Raw genomic sequence first — 19,897 nt, forward strand, 5'->3', positions numbered from 1 at the left:
CAAAAACGAAGTAAAACATATAAAATTCACGAAAAACACATAGGAGCACGTTGGAAAAATAAAATCAAGAAGATAGAGGGTTACCTCCCTTGAGTTGTGACTCTAATGGAATGAGATACACTTATTTCCCCTCCAAAATCAAAGAAAAGGTCAAGGCCTCACAGATAGTTATGAAATTGAACCATTAAAACATTGAAACAACTAAACAGTTCATGTTCACTAAATAAAGACCCAATTGGAAGCATTAACCAATCGTTCAAGTCCAATTAAAACACTTAGGAAGCCTCAAAGGTCCATAAGTAATGAAAAAGTCAAGCAATGATTCAAAATGCAATTACTTTAGGACCTAATTGCAAGAAATCAACATATAATTGGGCCTTTGTAAGATAAAGGGAAACTTAGAGGGTTAAAGTGTAATTTTTAGAATTACTTTCCATGCATGCTACGAAGAAACAAATTCTCATCTCTGGTTTCCCTTTCTCTGCAGCCTACTGTGTTTCATTACCAACCCAAACATTACCAACAAACATCAACTTTTGAATCAAACGATCACAAGACACTCCCCCAATCATCAACCAAGCCAAATATTACATTTTTGTTGCAAGATCAAATAAGAAAAATCTGGTTCGGTGACTGCTGGCAAAACAAAGTGCAGCAGTGGTTTTCATAACAGCAAAACAAAGGTGCAGCCAAATATTTTTATGCCCTTGAAAAACTAGAATCTGATCATGATGAAACAATCATCCGCCAACTGATAAACTTTGATGCTATAAATGCGAGACATGAAAGCATGAAGAACAGAAATGTGGACATACATGTATCGGGAAAAATGAGAGACATATCAGCGAATTCAAATGTGAATGAGCAGCTTTTGCCGTAGGCACTTTGGACCTGACTCTCATTCATCCAATACAGATAACACTACTTTCATCAAAACAGATCAGCTTGTCTCAAATTAATGCTTGAATGGTTTTGTGCTAACATGACTTGAGAAAACAACGGAACCGCAGGTTCCTTTCAAATTTTCTGGTTAAACTTTTGCAAGCCAAGAAAAAATCATTTTTTGACATTATAAACTTGTTCAAAGCTGAAACATTAGCCGAACACAGATGCACATATAGAGCAAGGATCAACCAATCATGCTCACAAATTTCAGCAAATGCATACAATTGCCGAACCATGACAATAAACCAGATTCGTTCAACAAGATTTCCACCCATTTTATTATCAAACATGCGTATCCAAAGAATCAAACTCCAAGCAGACAGCCAAAACTTACCATTTACTTTGTTTAACATTGAAACCCAAACACAAACAACAAGAAACAAAGAAGCAACAGCCAAAGAAACATCAAAACAGACCTGTCTGCAATTTTAAGCCATTTTTCTGGGTTTGCCTATTCAAATTCGCAAAGACTGATTGTAAACATTGAGCAGAAACTCATGGATTCATCGGGTGACTACTATAAAAAAACTCTAAACCCTTGTTCTTGATCATACCCATCTTATAGACTCCTACTGAAACATATCTTAGCAAATGAGCAACATGGCAGAATCACAGAATCAGCGAGAGCTTGAACTAGTAGCAAACATCAGAAAAATGACATCCGATGGCTTCATCTTTTGTGAAAACATGTTAAAATCCACAAAATAAGAAAACATCTTTACCTGAAAATGTTAGCACGTTTGATTGACCTTGAAGTCTGCCTAGATACGCATAAGGGTTCCAAGAAAACACGCTCGGACATTTTTGTTGCAGAAATGGCTGATTTGTCGAGCGATCCTCCTCCTCCCGTTCTCAGCTTCGAAGTCTTTCTCAAAATTTTTGCAGATTTCCTTTGTTTTTTCTCAGATCCTCCCTTTCTCTCTTCTTTTCTTTTCCGAGCCTGAAACTCCTTCATTTTTCTCAGCTTCCCGCTGTGTTTCTTTCTGCGTCGTCACCCATTTGTTCCCTTTTCTCTGTTTCTGGCTTTTTCGTCTCCGGTCCTCTGCTTTCCTTTCCTCTCCAGCCGCCAGAGCCTAAAACCCTCTTTAGCCTTCACCCTCCTTGTTTGTGGTCTCAGCCCGTTCACTCTATTCTCTCCCCTCTCTCGGATCCCAACTCTGTCCAAAAACCCTAGCCGTCCCTCGAAGCTCCCTTCCGAGAACCCTAGCCGCCGTTTCTTCCCTCTTTGCCCTCCTGATGAAAAACCCTCAGCCCCTTTTTTAGATTTTTTTCTCCCCGTTTCTCTTAGCTCTCACGTAGCTTGCTTTTTCTTCTCCCTTGTTCCAGCCGCGCCATTCATTTCCCAATCCTTTTCTTTTTTGATTTTTCTTTTTCTAAAAATTCCTTAAGCCACCAAGTGTTTAGACACCTAATCCCTTAGGTGTTGTGTTGTCCAAAATACAAAGGGACACTTGTCCCAATGCATGCCCCCCACTTGCCATTTTTATTGTTTTTTCCTTTTTCTTTTTTTCTTCTTTTTCTTTTAAAATTTAGTATGAAGGCAAAATAAAATAAAATAAAGTAAAATAAACCTAAAATTGAAACAAATAAAGCTAAAATTAAATTAATTAATTAAATAAAGTTTAAAATCAAAAATTTGGTGTCTACACTTGGTATGGTGTAGAAGACGCCACAATCTAGTGTGATTCTAGATTGATAAGTCAACTTGAAGATCCTAGGGAATTAATCTAAGAACTTCAAGAAAAGCTCACAAGAAGCCAATGAGAGAACTCTCAAGTTTTGTATTAAACGAAATCTGTCCCCAATTACCAATAATTGCCCTACTTATAATAATACTACTAGATGGCCGAAAATCCACAAAGGGCTAGGCCCGTGCTCCTAGCTAAGGTCGGCCAAATGGGCTTCCAAAGAGCCTTCTACTCGGTCCAAGGCTCAACATGAGCTTTATTGTTCTAAACTAATACTACCAACGAAATATGAAAAAAACTCTAATAACTATATGATTGATCACGATACTCCAAGAGGTGTCGTGGCCTTCAAGCAAGGCCCTCTTCATCGTCCAAGGCCTCCACCAAGGTGATTTGTCTTTCATCCTCACATGCAAGGCCTTCTATGGTCCGCGGCCTCCCAACTTGGGCTTGGATAGCCTGGACTAGGAGTTGGAGCGCTTCCTTCATTCCCTTGGCACGCGTTCGTGTGACAGGGCCGAGAGGGACCTTCACTTGTTCGATTTGCACGGTTTGCTCGCTATCCTCCTTCGCATCATTAACATTAGAGAGCATACATCTAACCTACTCAGTGATGGATCTATTCATCCTCTCTGCTATTCAATTCTCTTGAAGAGTTTTTCATATTGTCTTCTCTAGTCTAATCCCATGGGACTTGCAGTAACTTTCAAATGATCTCCTGTACTCACCATCATTGTCAGTACGAGCACATTTTAGCTACTTGCCAATCTCTCTGTTAACTTTGCTATGAAAGTCTTCAAACACCTCCAAAACTTGATCTTTAGATTTCAAAGCAAAACACTAAACTTTTCTAACAAAGTCATCAATAAAAGTTACAAAGTAAACAACACCATCAATAAACTTATCTTTCATATAGCAAACATCAGTGTGCACTAACTCTAATGGATTCAATTTTCTAGATGGAGAAATATTTTGAAATGCAACTTTGTATTGTTTCTCATAAATGCAGTTAACACAAAATTTAAGTGCATTACCTCTAAAGTCAAGTAGGAACTGCTTGCGAACAAATGTCTAAAGGGAGGAATCATGAACTGCATTCACATCTTCCTTCCCCAATTTGGCTTGCATCAAGTAAAGGGTACTCTACTTCTTTCCTCTGGCAATAATAAGATTCCCTTTACTGTGCTTCCATTTGCCTTCACCTTGCAAGTTTTGATAACCCTTATCATCAAGCATTCCTGTGGAAACAAGATTATGACGAATAATAAGAACATGTTGAGCATTTCTCAAGTCTAGCTGGCACCTAATATATGTGTCCAAATATATGTGTATCATGCCAACAATTTTGCATGAGACATCATTTTCCATCCTAACATAGTTAGAGTCTCCTTCAGTGTAGGTTGAAAAGAGATGCCTATGAGGGGTAACATGGTAGAATGCACCCAAGTCAACTACTCAATCACTGACATGATAGGTAATTCACATAACCATCATCAAGAACATGAACATGTCATCATGGACTGTCACAACTACTATAGTCTCCTTTTCGTCTCATTGTTCTCGTTTCAAGATTCCGCACTCCTTCATGTAATGCCCCCTTCTTTTTGCAATAGTAGCATGCATCATTTTTCTACGACTCAGACTTACCTCTAGATTTGTCATTCTTGTTATGGAGTCCTCCACTTTTGCTTCTCCCCCTTTCTTTTTTCTTTTCTGTCATGAGGGTCTAGGATTCATTTACAACTTTTTGTTCATTCCTCCTAAACTCTTCATTCATTACAATCTCTTTTGTTATATCCATGGTCAACACATGATTTGAAATTGAATTACTAACAAAATCCATCATTGTCTCCCAATTATCTAACAGCGAACTGAACAACAACAAAGCCTACACCTCATCATCCAACTTCAAATTCAACATAGCTGCTTGATTTATCAAGCCCTGAAAATTACTCAAGTATTCAATCATATCTACACCATCTTTATATCTCATACGAGTAATTTGCTTCGGACAAAAGGCCTTATTTAAACCAGTTTACCTTTCTTACATACTTTCTAGCTTTCTTCACATTACATACTTTCTAACTTTTTTCACAGTACATCACCTATAGTTTCATTAGCAAAGTGTTGGAAAATACTCTAACCAATCTACTTTTTAAATTTTCAGTAGTTTTTTTGTGCATAACAACCTATTTTTCATAACTCATATCACTTGGTCTACTATTATCCCATAAAACAAGTTCAAACAAATCTCTACAATACAAGTAATTTTTCATTCTAAACTTTCAAATCGAAAAATTAGTTACATTCAATTTTATCATACAATCACTATCTGAGTCATCTATTTTAACTAGCACAAATGAGCACTTGGAAAAAGGGTACCAGTGCGTGCACACAATATCAGAATTAATCCAGATTAAACTACACTTTTTTCAAGTACCAATTAAAATAGGAACAAACCAAAACACCAAGCAATGATATCAACAAAAATAATAAAATGCAGAAAAGTAAAAGGCACAAGATACCAAGATTTTTAACATGAAAAATCCAAATTGAGAAAAATCACGGAACCTAGTCCAGTTAAAATCTCAGAACATCCGAATTATACAAGTCTACTCAGAAGATTCGGATGACAACAACATCATTAACATCAATCAAGTGAAATTGCTATAAATTTATCTCCCAAAAACTATAATGGTCAAAAAAATGGGTTTGGAAGGAGTGTTACTGAGTAAAGAGGAATCTAAAATCGGGATGAGTAGATAGGTAGAGTTTGACGAGAGGATCGCATGGTTAAATTTTGGTTTCAATCAGGTTTCAAATCACCATCCAATCAACTTGGCCTTGTTTGGCAGGCAAGTTTTTTGCCAAGTTTGTCTGCTACAAGTTTTTTAAAAACTTTAACTACAGTAATCTCAAAAAGTTTTTCAAAATTTTTAAACTATATACTTGAAAATATTCAAAAATTTACACACTTCAAAATTTTTTTAAAAAACTTCTGTAGTAAATTACAGTAAAGTTTTAAATACATATCTAAAAAATTCACGTGCCAAATGGGACCCTAGTTTTGAAGCTACAAACTTCTCTTTCTCTCTCTAGCTTCTTTTTCTCCCAAACACTCTTTTTTCTCTCTCCTCATTTCACACAAGGTTGGCGGCTGAAGCTTTTAACTTATTTCACAGTTGAAACCATCAAGTCATGAGACTTGGAAATCATTTGGTCAATTTGACCTACTTAAATGTGTGGGCTTTGGGTTTGTGATTTGGCCCAACAAATGGGCTAAACACAAGCCCAATGTAATCGACTTATGGTTCCGGTGGTATATTCTACACCGCATATAACGGCGACAGGGATCGAAACTCACACAAATTTTTGTTTACCAAAAAAGAAAGAAAAGAAAAGAAAAAGCTAGCTCAAGCACGATAACAGTGATTTACGCTTGTGTACTAATGCTCCCTCTTCTTTTTGAAGCCAATACGAAAGTATTAACAAAGGACGGAATTGCAATTAAGTACAAGCTCCAAATCAGCTAGATTAAAAATATTGTAGAAGAATATTCCCCTTCGTTTGCTACACTTAATCCTTGTTCCAAATTCCCAGCATTAATTTATTCATCACTTGCCTAACTTTATTTATATTGCTCTGCATATCATACAGCATTGTCTCCTCCAGCAATATCTCCTTTGGTTGCATCATTTTTCTCATCATTTGAGGATTTTGTTGTGAGATTTTTGTCGGGTAATTGTTCATCAATGGGGTCTGTCTCATCAACATTGGTCGATTTAGATGGTGAAATTTGGTCCTTGCACTTGCCCCATATCACCAAGTATAGCCCTGTTACGATGCTAATGGCACCAAAAACCCTACAAGAAGCAAATATACGTGCGATTCCATTAGATAATGCACCTAAATTTTGCTTATTTGAAGACATAGGACGGGTTTCAAGTTGTCAACCTTCCGAAAGTTAATCGCTCAGCTAAAATGAATGTGCTCATGAAAGCCACAATAACCATGCTTAGAGGACTAAATGCAGTGACAAAAACAGGCCCTTTAGCCCTCATTATGATTCCAGAAATACAATAACCAACTCCTGAAGTGACCACTCCCTGAAATGCGTAACAAAGAAATTCAGTAAGAAGCATCAATTTTCAACTTAGACGAAATAAAGAATTATTGTAGATTAGAAAAAATAATCATCTTACAGAGTAAACATAAGACAAGAGGATAGTGTCAAAATGGATAGACCAGACGCTGGGATTGCCCCTTTCGGCAACTAAGGTTACTATAGTGCCCTGAAGAGCTCCTGCCGTGCATATCATACTCGTGAGTGAGAGGCAAGCAGGGTATGATTTCACTGTCATGGCCTAGACAAATTTAGTAGCAAAACCGTTAATCAATGTAAGATGTGGCAAGAACTTAAATCGATGGAGGCGGGAAGGAGTGGACAAGGCAGTCTTTATATCAAGGCTTCGTGAAATTGCGCTTTTTTTTAAGGGTAGACTCCAAATATTAAGGAAGAAGGGTGAAAGGAATGGCATGTTTCTTTTTCCAATGAAATTGGAAATGTTTTCATCAATGATTTTAAACTCAAACGATTAAGTCAGTCAGATGAATTTAGTTCAATCCAGTTCAAATTTTTTTCTTTTTTTATTCTTTTATTTATTACATAAATTGGATGACTCAATACTTGAGAGAGAGAGAGAATTTAGCATGAACTGGTTGAAGAATCCGATTTTTTATTGATTATCATCAATTCGACCAATTCTTGATTCAATTCGACTAATTCAATTGATTTTCTGAATTTATCAGTGAACTGGACCGAAGTCATGACCGGTGGTCAGTCCAGACCAATTTTCATCTCATGGAAAACAGACTCCGTTCAAAGTATTGTATAAAGGTATACATTGCTGGTCCCCAGCGAGACCTTAATATGAATTAATTTTCTCTCAACGGTACAATTCTTGTCTATTTATACGCGGACACCGTAAAATGCATCTTACTCTTACCTGAAGGATGTGAAAGCTAGCCCAACAAAAGCAACCTGCTGATATCATGAGAGCCCCTTTGATGGGATCCTGTGGGTTCGCAGCAGCTGGAGATTGGACGTTTGCATCGGCTCTGGTCCACGGCAAATTAATGGCGGGCCCTCTGACCAGGGTCATGATCATAGCTCCCCCAACAGTGATTATTGTTCCAGCAATTTTTATCTGGCTGTGTAGTCTTCTTGTGCTCACCTCCTCAAGCCTACAGTACAATAAGGATTGAAACAGTTGGTATGGTAGCAATGAATATAAATCTCGAATATATCTGAAACTGTATATTAGATGTAAGTTGATGGAAAGATATCCCTACAGATACACACAAAAAGATAATCCAGTGGAACCTTAAAATCCAAGCCAATAAAAAGGTCAGGGCGGGAAGCATGTTTGTCATGGAGACGGCAAATGTTGCTGTTGTGTATTTCATTGCTGCATAGTACAAGTTCTGGTCAATAACGGGCCTGTAGATCCAAAGTTTACCAGTTAGTTGGATTTGAAAACAAAATTATGATAGACAGGTGATAGTAGTACTACTTGATATATTAGCAAGCTTACTCCAACAATCCCAGTAATATTATCTTCCATAGAACAGAGATCGTCATTCTTGGCCTCACTTTCCTGTTGAATCTCATTATTGTTTTGGATGAAAGCCAAAAAATTCTTATCAAGACAGGGAGTGAAGAGAAAGATTAAAGACTACGAACCTCTCTAAGACAACGGCAAAAGGAGCAAATACAGCTGCAGCAAAGAGGTTTCTATAAATAGCAAATGCATAGTGGCTCATTCCTTTGTTTAGAGCAGACTTGGAAATAATAGCGGAACCTGCATAGCCAAACTGCATGAATATGACTGCTAAGTATGGTTTTGCTTGCTTGAACAACTCCATTACCTAGTTCTACCACGAAATATCCTGTTTTTATCTGTTCTTTGTTCCTGTATTACTGATATTAAAAATGGACATATCAGAGGCAGTGATGAGTATTTGAATGGTTTTTCTCGCAATCATGCATATATATATATATGTATATATAGATATAGATGTGGATATAGATTCTTCTCACGAAGGAATATCCTTTTAAAGTTTAAACACGTCAAACCTACGGTCTCCACCGTATGCAACAACTTTGATGCAACAACGTTGATGCATTTACGCAAATGTTCAATTGAAGCAGGCTTTTTGGATTCCAGGACGGTACGTGCTCATATATAAAAGGTTGGCGCCAAAATAAAATTTATACTCCCTCCGTCCTACTTTGATAGTCCTGTTTTCCTTAAAATTTATACTCCTACATCCCACTTTGATAGTCCTGTTTTCCTTTTTCATCTGTCCCAAATTGTAGTCCACTTTCCAATTGAAGAATGTAGTTGTATTTTAATTTTCCTAAAATACCCTTATTCAATGTAAACTGTTGTTACTATAAACCTACCCCATTTAATGAGAGTTGATTCTTTTTTTACCATCAATTCAAGTTCCCATAAAGTTGTACTCTATTTAATGTGAGGGTATTTGAGGAAAATAGCAATCTAAATTTACTTTTCTAACAAAGTTAACTACTTTTTCTTAAACTATGTGAAAAAAGAAACAGGACTATCAAAGTGGGATGGAGGGAGTATATACTAAAAGTCTAAAACTTATAAAGTTAACTACTACGACATATACGCTTTTTTTTTTTTTTTGCACTGGCCTTATATTAGTACGTGAACTTTGTAAGTCATTGCCTAAAAAAAAAGAGTAAAACTTATATATACTGACGGTGCATACACTATCATCATTGGATCCATGACACATGTGCAAAAATTGAATTTTAAATTCAAATTTTGTATAGTTGTCATTCATCCAACGCTGACAATATATACAATGTCGGTTTAGAAAATATTAATTCAAAAAAAAATTATAAGTCTTTAATTTAATATTTATGGCATGTTACTGGTTAATGATGGCAAGAGACTTGAACAGTCATAAAACCAAAATAATTTTTCCATTGAAGATAGATTTATGTGTGGCATTTTCAACATAAAAAAACTGGGATTACTGTTATGGACCTAGGATGTTGAAGAAAAAGGCACTCCACTAATAATACGTTTTTACAAATGTGGAGTCCAGGTCGGGCTGAGCTCTCATTGGAAAACAATACAATTGTTGTTGGCTAATGACCAAATTGTAATACTGAGCACTTTCCTGTTTTAGCTAGCGTACTGATTTTAGTTTCTATGATACAATTTTTTCATGTCATTTTGCGTGGATATGCGCTTAGGTAAAGTCCACCGGGAATGAACTTTAATTCGTGAAGTGTACAATGTACTCCACTTCGCCCCTTTTTCTCAAGTGGGTGAAAAATAGTGAAGGACAAGTGCAAACTCTAGGCCGTTTTGTAGTTTGAAGAGGGTAAAAAGTAGTGGAGGGCGTCTCTTGTTAACAGTCACTGAGCTTTGCCTCAGTGGCTCCCAAAAATCGACTAAGTTCTTTTTTGGATGGTAGGTCAAGGGATTCAAATCTCACAAACAGTGAAAAAGATTTAAAAGAAGTGTTAGAGTACTTATTTGATTTAGTCAAATCTACATACCTGCTAACACTATATAATAAATTAAATTATACGAATGTTATCATTGCGAGAAAAAAAAAAGTGTCACCTGCTTGACACTTAAAGCAACGGGTGTACATCAACCATAATGGAAATGGTATAAATATTAAATCCTACTAATGGTAAAGAATCTTTTTTGGGATACCTTATTCACTCAAACTCATTGAGAAAATATTTACCTCCTTCATTTCAGTTCTTCCTGAATAGACTGTTGGAGCTTCTTTTGGAGGAATTACCCCCGTTCTATTTTTTTTCTTTAGGTAAAAACTAGAGAAGCTTCCAGGAGTCGACTGGAAACCTACTCCAGCCAATATTCAGACTTAATTGCTGATTCTAGCCTCTGCATAGTTTATTTTCCCATGATGTTAAAAAAATTTGACAAATTTTGGTTTGAATCATTAGTGCAGAATAAATAATCGCCCGGAGCCATTTCGGACAAGTAAATTGCATAGATATCACATTTTGGAAATTTTGAAAAAAAACATGAACCGGCTTGCATCATGTATTTCAGAAAGTTTTTCTACTATTATGTGTATTTTATATAATGTGATTTGTGTGAGATAAAAAAATAAAAATGTATTAAAGAAAAATTCATTCATCCTTTTAGTTATCATCCCAAAAATAAGTCATGATTTCACATGTCAGTTTACATTTTTAAGGTAATAGATAATCCCAATGAATGCCCTGATTTCGAAGGTACAGTCAAAGGCAACACGCAACCACATATTACAGAGCAAAATCTGTTAATAAGGAATTAAATTTCTTTATTGAAAGAACAAGTGTGTCTGAACTGAAGACTATTTTTTAAAAAAATTAAAATAATATTATAGTACTTTTGTGATATGATATATGTAAAATAATAAGGTATTTAAAAAATAAAAAATAATAATTAAAGAACATATTTTTATGCAATCAACAATTTTCCCAAAAAAAAAAAACCTATCAAAAAATGACATACGTCCGCTATTAAGAGCTCAAAACACCTAACAATGTGAAAATGGAGAACGACAATATATAAGTCGTATTGAGTGCAAGGGCACTTACACGTGATACATCATAATATGTGATAAAATAACAAATTAAACGCTAGAAACTTTAAATTAAGTTTGTGTTCTGAGATTGGAACTTGTATTTGATTACTAATGTTCGTTTATTTCATTCGACAACAACGTGCACATTTTTTAAAATTTTTTCATCTAGCGATAAATGAAATTTAAGAAGTGTGGAGCAGACAGGGAATTGGACACCAAGATCTCTAATTCCTCCGCATTTAAACCACAGCAGGGGAGCCGTGACCTATGACCAGCAGGAGCAATATTGTACACCTAAATGATGTTATTGTGGAAAGAAAATTATGGGGTTATTGTGTTGTGAATGTATTGAAGTTATTTCTTATTCAAGTAGTAATCAATTTTATTCAGTAGCTTTAAAATATTTGTACCGTAAAAGAGACTGTTTGAAAGAAATTGGTTGTTTAGGGAGACCATGTAAGGAGAATGAGGATTTGTTGTAATTTACAGGGCAATGTAAAGGAAAAAGGATAGTTTTCAAAATTGAGGGGATGCAACTACGATAAAAGCATAAAAAAAATTTAAATAGTTTCAAGGTTATATTTTTAATTTTGTAAAGTTGAAGGGGGCAAGTGCCCATCTTCAGCCTCACGTGGCTCCGCCACTAACCAATCTATTCTCTGGAGCAGGACATTATACGCAAGTTCGGCGCGAAATGATTAAGCATGTGAATAAATTTTTTGAGCAGTCGTCAATGGTATCGTGTGATAAGCACATGAATAAAACTAAAGAAACATCTGTAAGTTTTGGCTGGCCTAATCTTATTTCAGTAACGTCATTAGGATTTCGTTAAATTAATAATCAACCCACGGTAATTATTCAAGACATCAATTAGCACCAGTTAGAAATAAAACCTTGTTTGAAAAGCTATTTTACTCTAAAAAAAATTTATATTTTTTATAAATATATTTTTAAATTATTATTTTATTTCACATATATTAAATTATTAATGTATTTTTTTTTTTACAGAAACTCCGAAAAATGGTAATCCACAAGGACTATAGTTTGTGCGCTGACTCGTTAAAGTACGAATGACAAATGCCATCCAGAAATTATGACTTTTGGGTTTTGACGTCTAAGCTTTTTCTGGTGGCAGGTGGAGTTGAGTCATCCGATTTAATATTGGAGATTGAGCAACATACTCAGATAGGCAGAAGCAATTATCATTTAAAAAAAAAAAGGAAGCAATTATTATGGATAATTGGTGGCCAAAAATTAAAGTTGAGAAAAAAACGGGAGAAAAAGATAGAAGCCATATGGGTTGAGTATTTGATTTTCTTAGCCACTAATGACTTCCATCTCATACTTCACAAAATCATTCTTATCCTCCGATTCGTCAAGCTCCTTTTCTGACGTTGCTTGATTTGTTAGGCACAAGTCCATATCCAAAAAGAAACGGACAGAAAATAATTTTTAAAAAAATGGAGATAGATTCGGGGTGGGTAGTTAAATTAATACGTTTGCAGGTGTGTATTTTCGGAGTTTATATAAAATTCTACTATAACTTACTGCAGAATTGGTATTGTAAACCGTGCTATGCACGGATTTACGTTTAATGTAATAATAATAGTAAATGAATTATTTAAATTAGTTACATGAAAAAAATGTTTAAATTTTTTTTTTAAAATGCCATTTTAATATCTAGTTTATATTATATTTATGTATCTTATCTAGAACCTTAAAGCATATTAAAAAATGAGTAAATTTTATATATATTGACGGTATATACACTATCACGGTTGAATATATGACATATGCAAAATTTGAGTTTCAAATTCAAATTTGGATTATGTGTCATGCATCTAATAGTGAAAATGTATACTGATGCGAGACGCGGAAGCTACTTCGGATCTAGAGGAACACGATGAAGATTTGATAGAGTTGAACCCGAACTTGGACCACTCAAGAACAGATTTAACGGTAGAGGACGCCACAATCAAGTGTGTGTGCTTGATTGATAAGTCAAGAACAGCCTAGGATCAACTCTAGGATGTTCAACTTAACTTTCACAAGCTAAGGGAATTTGCCACAACGAATGGACGAAATTCTGGAAATTTTATTCAATACTCTCAAAAACTGACCCGTATGGCTCAGCGAGGGTACTTAACTGCGGCTCAGCCCGCCGTTTGGAGCTTGAACACTTGCATCTTCAATTGTAAGCAGCATTTTAGTAGTCGTGCAAGGATATTCCAACTCAATTCCTTCAATGGCCGGTTTTTCTTAGGCTTGGACGGCACGGACCAAGGCTTGGAGGGACTCCTTGAATCTCTTAACTCGTGCTCGTGTCACTGGGCCTTGAGCCACCTTCACAGGGTCTACTTGAACACTTTGGGCCTCGTGCTCAACCGCATCATATACACTGTCAGTGTATAGAAGATTAATTTTTAAAAGATATGAACAAAGATCACAAACATACCTAAAGAAATACTAAAAGCACACCAAATACAACATTATTATCGTTCCCTTCCACATTATCTCTTTTTGCACCACTTCCCCTCAACATTGCTCTACTATTCATTGCTCTCTTCTTCACCTTCCTAACCCAAACTTTCCACATCTCTCCAACTCTTTTCCCTCTCACAACCTCTACCTTTCTTTCACCTACTTTACTTCTATCAAATTGCGCAATCTCTTACTCAATTTCGCAACTTATTTATCTTCTATTCTACTACTCTTTCAACCCATTTATAGTTGTAAATAATGACCAATTTTCAACTCGTTCTTTAACAAATGAGTATGGATATGCAATTTTATTAATTTCAAATAGGTAACCCAATTAAATCTATTAATTAGTGGCTATTAAATGGACGTAGAGTCAAATTCATTAGTAAGTAAATTTAAATCACTGCCAATACAATAATCATATTCTACTTTTAGCAAAGGCATATTTAACGTTCTTTTCCTATTCTTTAATTTTCATTTTTTTTAATTTTTGTTAAATTTCATTGTACTTCTTCCCTCTCTTCCATCAAAGTTTTCATTAACTCATGGACTATTAATTGAATTATTGCATTCATACCTAAATTATTTTGAGATTCTTGTAGAATGTAAAATTTGAAACTCACCATTATTGGTTCTCTGTGTAATTTTTTTAGGTAAAAATTCATTTATCAATATAATGTGTTTTTATTTTTTGTTGATTACAATGATATCTTATTTTGTTGCTCAAAGAATATGGGAGAAAAAATAAATAAATTTTGTAGTGAATCATCAGTGGGTAAGATAACCAAAACCATGTAAAACTATATTCATTTAACCCACATAAATCCACGTCCTTAGTGTCCAGAACTGCACCCCGAGGGTATTCATCTCCAAATAACTCTGAGTGCAAAGCACGAGTGTCCAGAATAGCTTTGAAGTCTCAGAGCTGCCCCATGTCGACATCCACATCGCGAAGATCAGAAGTCGAAAGCCGCCTGCGGAAGCAAGCATCCTGCTTACGTGGAGACTAGGCTAGGGTTGCCCCCGCAGAGTGACTAAGCCTTTTTCCTGTCGTGAGAACAACGTCATTGCCCGCTGCAGCCAAACTTCCCAGAGTAGCAAAAGAACTAACGAGGACCAGCGCGCCAGCTCCCAGCCCAGAGCTGGAAGAAGCGATCCCACCTTGATCTCCCTTGCTGCTGCCGAGGTCCAATTCGGCCAGTTGTCCAGAATGCACAGCCGAAGAGGAGAGCATGGGCGGATCTAGCATTGCCTCCAACGACCTGGAGCACTGCAGCGATGGGTCGACGCGGCTCCTTCCTTCCGAGGGGACCCCTTTGATGAACTTGTCTTGGCTGGGTTCTGTTGGGTCGGGATCGCTGAATCACATTCGTACGGTTATGCCAGCGATTGTCGTTTGGTTTCTCTGGAAAGCGCGTAATTGTGCGCGGCATGAGTGTAGACACCAAATTTTTGGTGTAATTTCATTTTTAGTTTTTTTATTTGTCGTGTTCGTTTTTTAGTTTTAGTTTTAGTTTCATTTTTATTTTTAAGTTTTATCATAGAATTTCTTGGAAAAAGGGAAAGAGAGAAAGAAAAGCATTCAAAAATATGTTCAGTTGTTTGGGATTTAATTTCAATGTTTTCTTGAAAAAAGAAGGGAAAAAGAAAAATAAAGAAAAAGAAAGAAAATTAGCATTTCGTTAGCATTTCTGCGTTTATTTTTTTTAGTAGGTAATTAGTTATCTATATTAATTAGTTATTATTAAAAAAAAAATGGTGCGGCATGCACGCTGCAATTTTTTTGCAGCGTGCAAAGGACAGCCACGAAGCTACTTTGGAGGGCTGGATTTTGAGACCAAGCAGGCCTTTCATCCTCACCATTGGGGTGAGGGTTTAGAAGGTTGAGAGCTGGATATAAAAGGCAAATGAAGGAGTAGCCGCAAAAAAGAAAAAAAGGCGGAGAGAGTTTCTGGGAGAAGGGGAGAGAGGATTAAGAGATGACGGCTGCTGGAGGAAGAAAAGATTGAGAAGCAAGAAAGAAGAGGGTCGGGGGGGAGTGAAATAACAGCAAAGGAAAAGAAAACAAGAGGGAGAGCTGGGGTTTTGACAAAGGGCAGGGGATAGAGAGATTGAAAGGGACGGCTAGAATCTTTGAAGGAGAGAGGTTTTGGTGTGAGCCGAGAGCAAGAAGGAGAGACCGAGAGAACCAGGAAGTCAGGGAAAGTGAAGCCACGTGAAAAAGAAATCAAGCGAGAAGGAACCAAGGACAGAAGAGGCCACTTCATCAGCGCAAAGGGCATCTAGTGGGCTCTCGATTCCAGGGACAGTGCGATAATCCTGAGGTAAATCCAGTTTAGCTTCATGAAGGTTTGAGTTCATCACATCTGTCTTGCATCTGTTAGTTCATCTTTTTCTGTAGTTACTGAAGCTTTCTAAAGCTTTAGGGCAAGTAGATGTTCAATGATTGCATGATCTGGCTAAAAGGCAGCAACTTTTGATGAACCTAGCTTTTGTTTACCACAAGTTTCTTTCTTTTCTGCATTTCTGTGATTGGCACCATGGTTAGACCTTCGGGAATTAGACAATGTTATAAGGGGTTGTGTGATTTTAAATGGGCTGAGATCATTACGGTGGGATTTGTCTATTGTGAAGCTTGTCTGAGCTTTCTCTCTTTCTTCACACGAGTAGATTTAGTTTTGGTTGAAATGGCTGCAGAAGATTCCCAGGTTATGCGTGTCCTCTGTTCTGTTTTTTCATGCTGAGATCCCAAAGTTTCACATTGGCAAAATTGGAAGAATGTTTGAGGGTCTTGTTGCCTGAGTTTGGATGGTTTCTACTGAGGTTGTTTGCGTATAAATTTGCTGCAGCAAGTTCAGAAATGTTCAGCTTGTTGCGCTGATATGTGTTGACTGATTTTTCTGGAATGGCTAAAATTTTGTTTTGGTTGGGTTTCTTCCTTTGGGTCTGTTTTATCTAAGTCTTTATCATACCGCAAGCTGGCTGCCGATTCCTTTTGCATAAAATTCATGTTCCCAGATATGCATGCCAACACATTTGAACTAAGATAAGAGAAGTAAAGGCTGCTGCATCCGGTCTTACTCTTTGCTGTTTTCTTTCCTGCAAATTGTTCAGCAAATTTCGGCCATCCAACTTGATGTCTGATCTTATGTGGAAAGAAGAATTGGCTGGGTGAGGATTGTTTTAAGTTGGCATGTTTGGGTTCTTAAAACCTTTGAATCATGTTCCAATGCTTTGCTGCAAAATGAACAACCAATTGCTGAACCACCCTTGTATATTTTCCAGAATTTTTGCATGATCTTGTCCTAAGTCTTTTGCTTGTTTTTATAGTGGTGGTTATGTGTTTTGCTTAACTTAAAGTTGTAGGTTTGTTTTTTTGAAATGTATAATCTCAGTTGTGATTAGGAAAGCTGCATTTGGAAACGTAAATTGCAGCAAGTTTGTTTTGATTGCAGCAGTCTTCTTCCTTCTTGCATAAAGGCTTCATAAGTATTTGCATAATTTCTTTTCAATTTCTTTTTGCTTGTTAGAGGTGGAGCTGGTTTGTTTAGTTGCTTATCCAAAGTTGGGATAGATGAAAGGGTTAGTCAAAGCTGCTTAGAATTTGTTTAGGAGATGGAAATGCAGCCAGCAGTTGTTCTAATTTCAAAAGATGTTCATTGCAGAAAATTGTGTTTCCTACGTATGCATGCATGGAAAAATTCTGAGTATTGCACTTTGATCCTCCAAGTCCTCCTTTGTTTCACTATGACCCAACAATTGAATAATTTCCTCAATTTGGTCCTTGACAATTTTAATTCTACAACTTCATTGCTTGTTTGCTTTAAGTAATTACTATGTGTTGTTTCAATTGCATTTAATTCATGACTTTAGGGGCTTTATGACCAATGAGCTTGTGTTTGCCTATTTTCTTTAAATTTCCCAAATAAATTGGTACCTTGACCATTTCTTTTATTTTGGAGGATAAATAAGTGATTTCACTTCATTGGGGCCCAATTGCAAGGGAGGTAACCTCTATCTCCTTAACTTTCATTTCTCCTACGTGCTCCTACGTGTTATGTGAATATGCATGTCTACTTCGCTTTCTTTGCCCTTCTTTAATTCCTTTCATTTATTTCATTTACTTTTGCTTTTTATTTAAGTTATTCATTATGGGGTATGTGTACACCTCTTGGCTTGTAATAGATAGGGCTTGGAGGAGCATTCAATGAAGACCTATCGAAGTCATGTGCCTAGCTAGCAAATGTAATAGTTAGGGCTTTAATCGTCTTATGTGTCTTGCATGCTTAGTTGCTACGTGTTAATTTGCTTTGTTAGGGCCTTGCATCTAGTCGAGCATGCTAAATGTTATGTGCTATGTGTTTATGAGTGTTTGGCATGTCTACTCGCTTTCCATAGCCATGAATGAATGTGATGGATGAATGTACGTTTCCGCTAGCCCAACGCTAGTCGGAATTCATAGAAAGGGCTAGTCCAACGCTAGACCCAATAGGATTTTCCTTTATTTTTCATTAATGCATTATTTGCCTGTTCACTACATATCATGCATTTTTCCTTAGTTTTATCATTTGGCATGCTCCTCGAACCCCTTTTCCCTTCATTTTAGGATTCTTGCATCTCATGCTAGTTAGGGTACATTTGCCTGAAGAGTCCCCTTCTGATAAGGGAAACGAGCGAGTGTGGCTACTCGATAGCCTTAGCACGCTAGTTTTGCTTTCTAATCAAAGGGAAAATCGAAGTCGAAAAGTTAGGAGTCATTCCCATACCCGACCTGATGCATTCCTTTAGGTTCATTCATTCTCATTTATCACTTACTCATTTTTTCAATTCACATTTCCTCATCACTTTTCTTTTCCTTATTGTTCATTTTGGTTTCTACTTCACAAAATTGCACTTAATTACACCTATATGCACTTATCACTATATTTCATACACTTGCACACAAACACTTGGATTTTTCATACAATTTCACACATGCACCTTTTCATACACTTGCACACAAACACTTGGATTTTTCATACAATTTCACACGTGCACCTTTTATACACTTGCACACTTGCACTTTAGCCATCATTTGCATTAATCGACCTCTATAAGGTTTTCCTTTATTGGCCGCCACAATTCATGTGGTTGGGACCAAAAACCTTACAAGAGACATTTTAGAATTTAGGTTTGCATTTTTTCTTTCTTTTTGCATTCATATAGACATATCCAACACGCGATACATACCTTGGGTGGAAAAGTTAGGAAGAGTAGGGCTAAATCATGCAACTAGCCTTGGCTAGGTCGAAGGGGTGCCTTGAATTTTTATCCTTGCCTTCCCCTTCGTCAAATGTGACTCCCGAACCTTTTTCGTTGGTTTACGTGGACTAGGAGTCGTTCAAAAGGGGTTTCTTTCTATCTTTCCTTTAGAAAATTTCTTTTTGGGTGACTTGGTACACCCTAACTCTATACCAAGTGGCGACTCCATTTTTCATTAAAAACCCCCTTTTGAACTTTGTTTGGCCAAATCGTCGCATTCTCAAGTCCCATGGCCTTTTACTTTTCATTTACACACGTTCACATTCCACTACACATTTTCACACCACACATCATCATCAAAAAGTGGGGCGCGACAATGAGGATGCGTCCTTCCAGGCCTTTCAGGTCATTCAGGACATTCATAGCTTTGTAGTGCAGCTGGGTCGGGCCGGAGTCCTTTTGCCCAAGCATTTCATTGGGGACCTGGAGCACCCATGGACTCCAGATGCAGGTATTTGGCCCAAGCGGTTCAAGGTTTGTGCTGTGGCCTGGTCGAGACCTCCGCTCCACAGACTGAAACTCAATACGGACGCTAGTGTCTCTGGTGCAAGAGCTTCAGGTGGAGGGCTAGTTCGCAATCACACGGGGCTTTTGGTGTTTGCCTTTTATAAGGAGTTTGGGGAGGTAAACACTCTGACTGCCGAGGTTCTCTCAATATGGCATGGACTTTTGCATTGTAAGGATAGAAACCTTTCCGGTCTTCTCGTCGAGATCAACTCGGAGGCCTTGGTTCGTTTGTTGCAGTCTGGTGCCACAGCCAAATGGCCTTTGTGCAATACCTTGCGTAGAGCTCGGGGCTTATTAGCTGATTTGTCATCCACGGTGCGGCA

General features: G+C 37.0%; 1 protein-coding gene across 2 annotated transcripts; it reads right to left on the reverse strand.

Moving 5' to 3' along the window:
- Positions 1-6,072: 6,072 nt before the first annotated feature.
- Positions 6,073-8,821, reverse strand: LOC113710622 (WAT1-related protein At2g39510). Of its 2 annotated transcripts, XM_072065452.1 has the most exons (7): positions 8,377-8,817; positions 8,228-8,290; positions 8,017-8,133; positions 7,640-7,877; positions 6,836-6,997; positions 6,588-6,739; positions 6,073-6,496 (listed from the first exon to the last, which is right to left on the reverse strand). In XM_072065452.1, the coding sequence occupies exons 1-7, from the start codon at positions 8,556-8,558 to the stop codon at positions 6,283-6,285; spliced, it is 1,128 nt and encodes a 375-aa protein (XP_071921553.1). In that variant the 5' UTR covers positions 8,559-8,817; the 3' UTR covers positions 6,073-6,282. The 2 variants fall into 2 exon arrangements, with proteins under 2 accessions (XP_071921553.1, XP_071921554.1); XM_072065453.1 differs by lacking the exon at positions 6,836-6,997 and having other exon boundaries at positions 8,377-8,821.
- Positions 8,822-19,897: the final 11,076 nt, after the last annotated feature.

This window comes from Coffea arabica, chromosome 9e (genome assembly GCF_036785885.1).
Source record: "Coffea arabica cultivar ET-39 chromosome 9e, Coffea Arabica ET-39 HiFi, whole genome shotgun sequence".
Lineage (NCBI taxonomy): Eukaryota > Viridiplantae > Streptophyta > Magnoliopsida > Gentianales > Rubiaceae > Coffea > Coffea arabica.

What these genes read in the sequence shown, in the direction of transcription:
- LOC113710622 (XM_072065452.1), bottom strand. Translation starts at nt 8,558, where the DNA reads ATGGAGTTGTTCAAGCAAGCAAAACCATACTTAGCAGTCATATTCATG. An exon ending in TTTGCCGTTGTCTTAGAGAG is followed by an intron (nt 8,291 to 8,376) that starts GTTCGTAGTCTT and finishes GAGATTCAACAG; the next exon opens with GAAAGTGAGGCCAAGAATGA. An exon ending in TCTTGTCTTATGTTTACTCT is followed by an intron (nt 6,740 to 6,835) that starts GTAAGATGATTA and finishes TACGCATTTCAG; the next exon opens with GGAGTGGTCACTTCAGGAGT.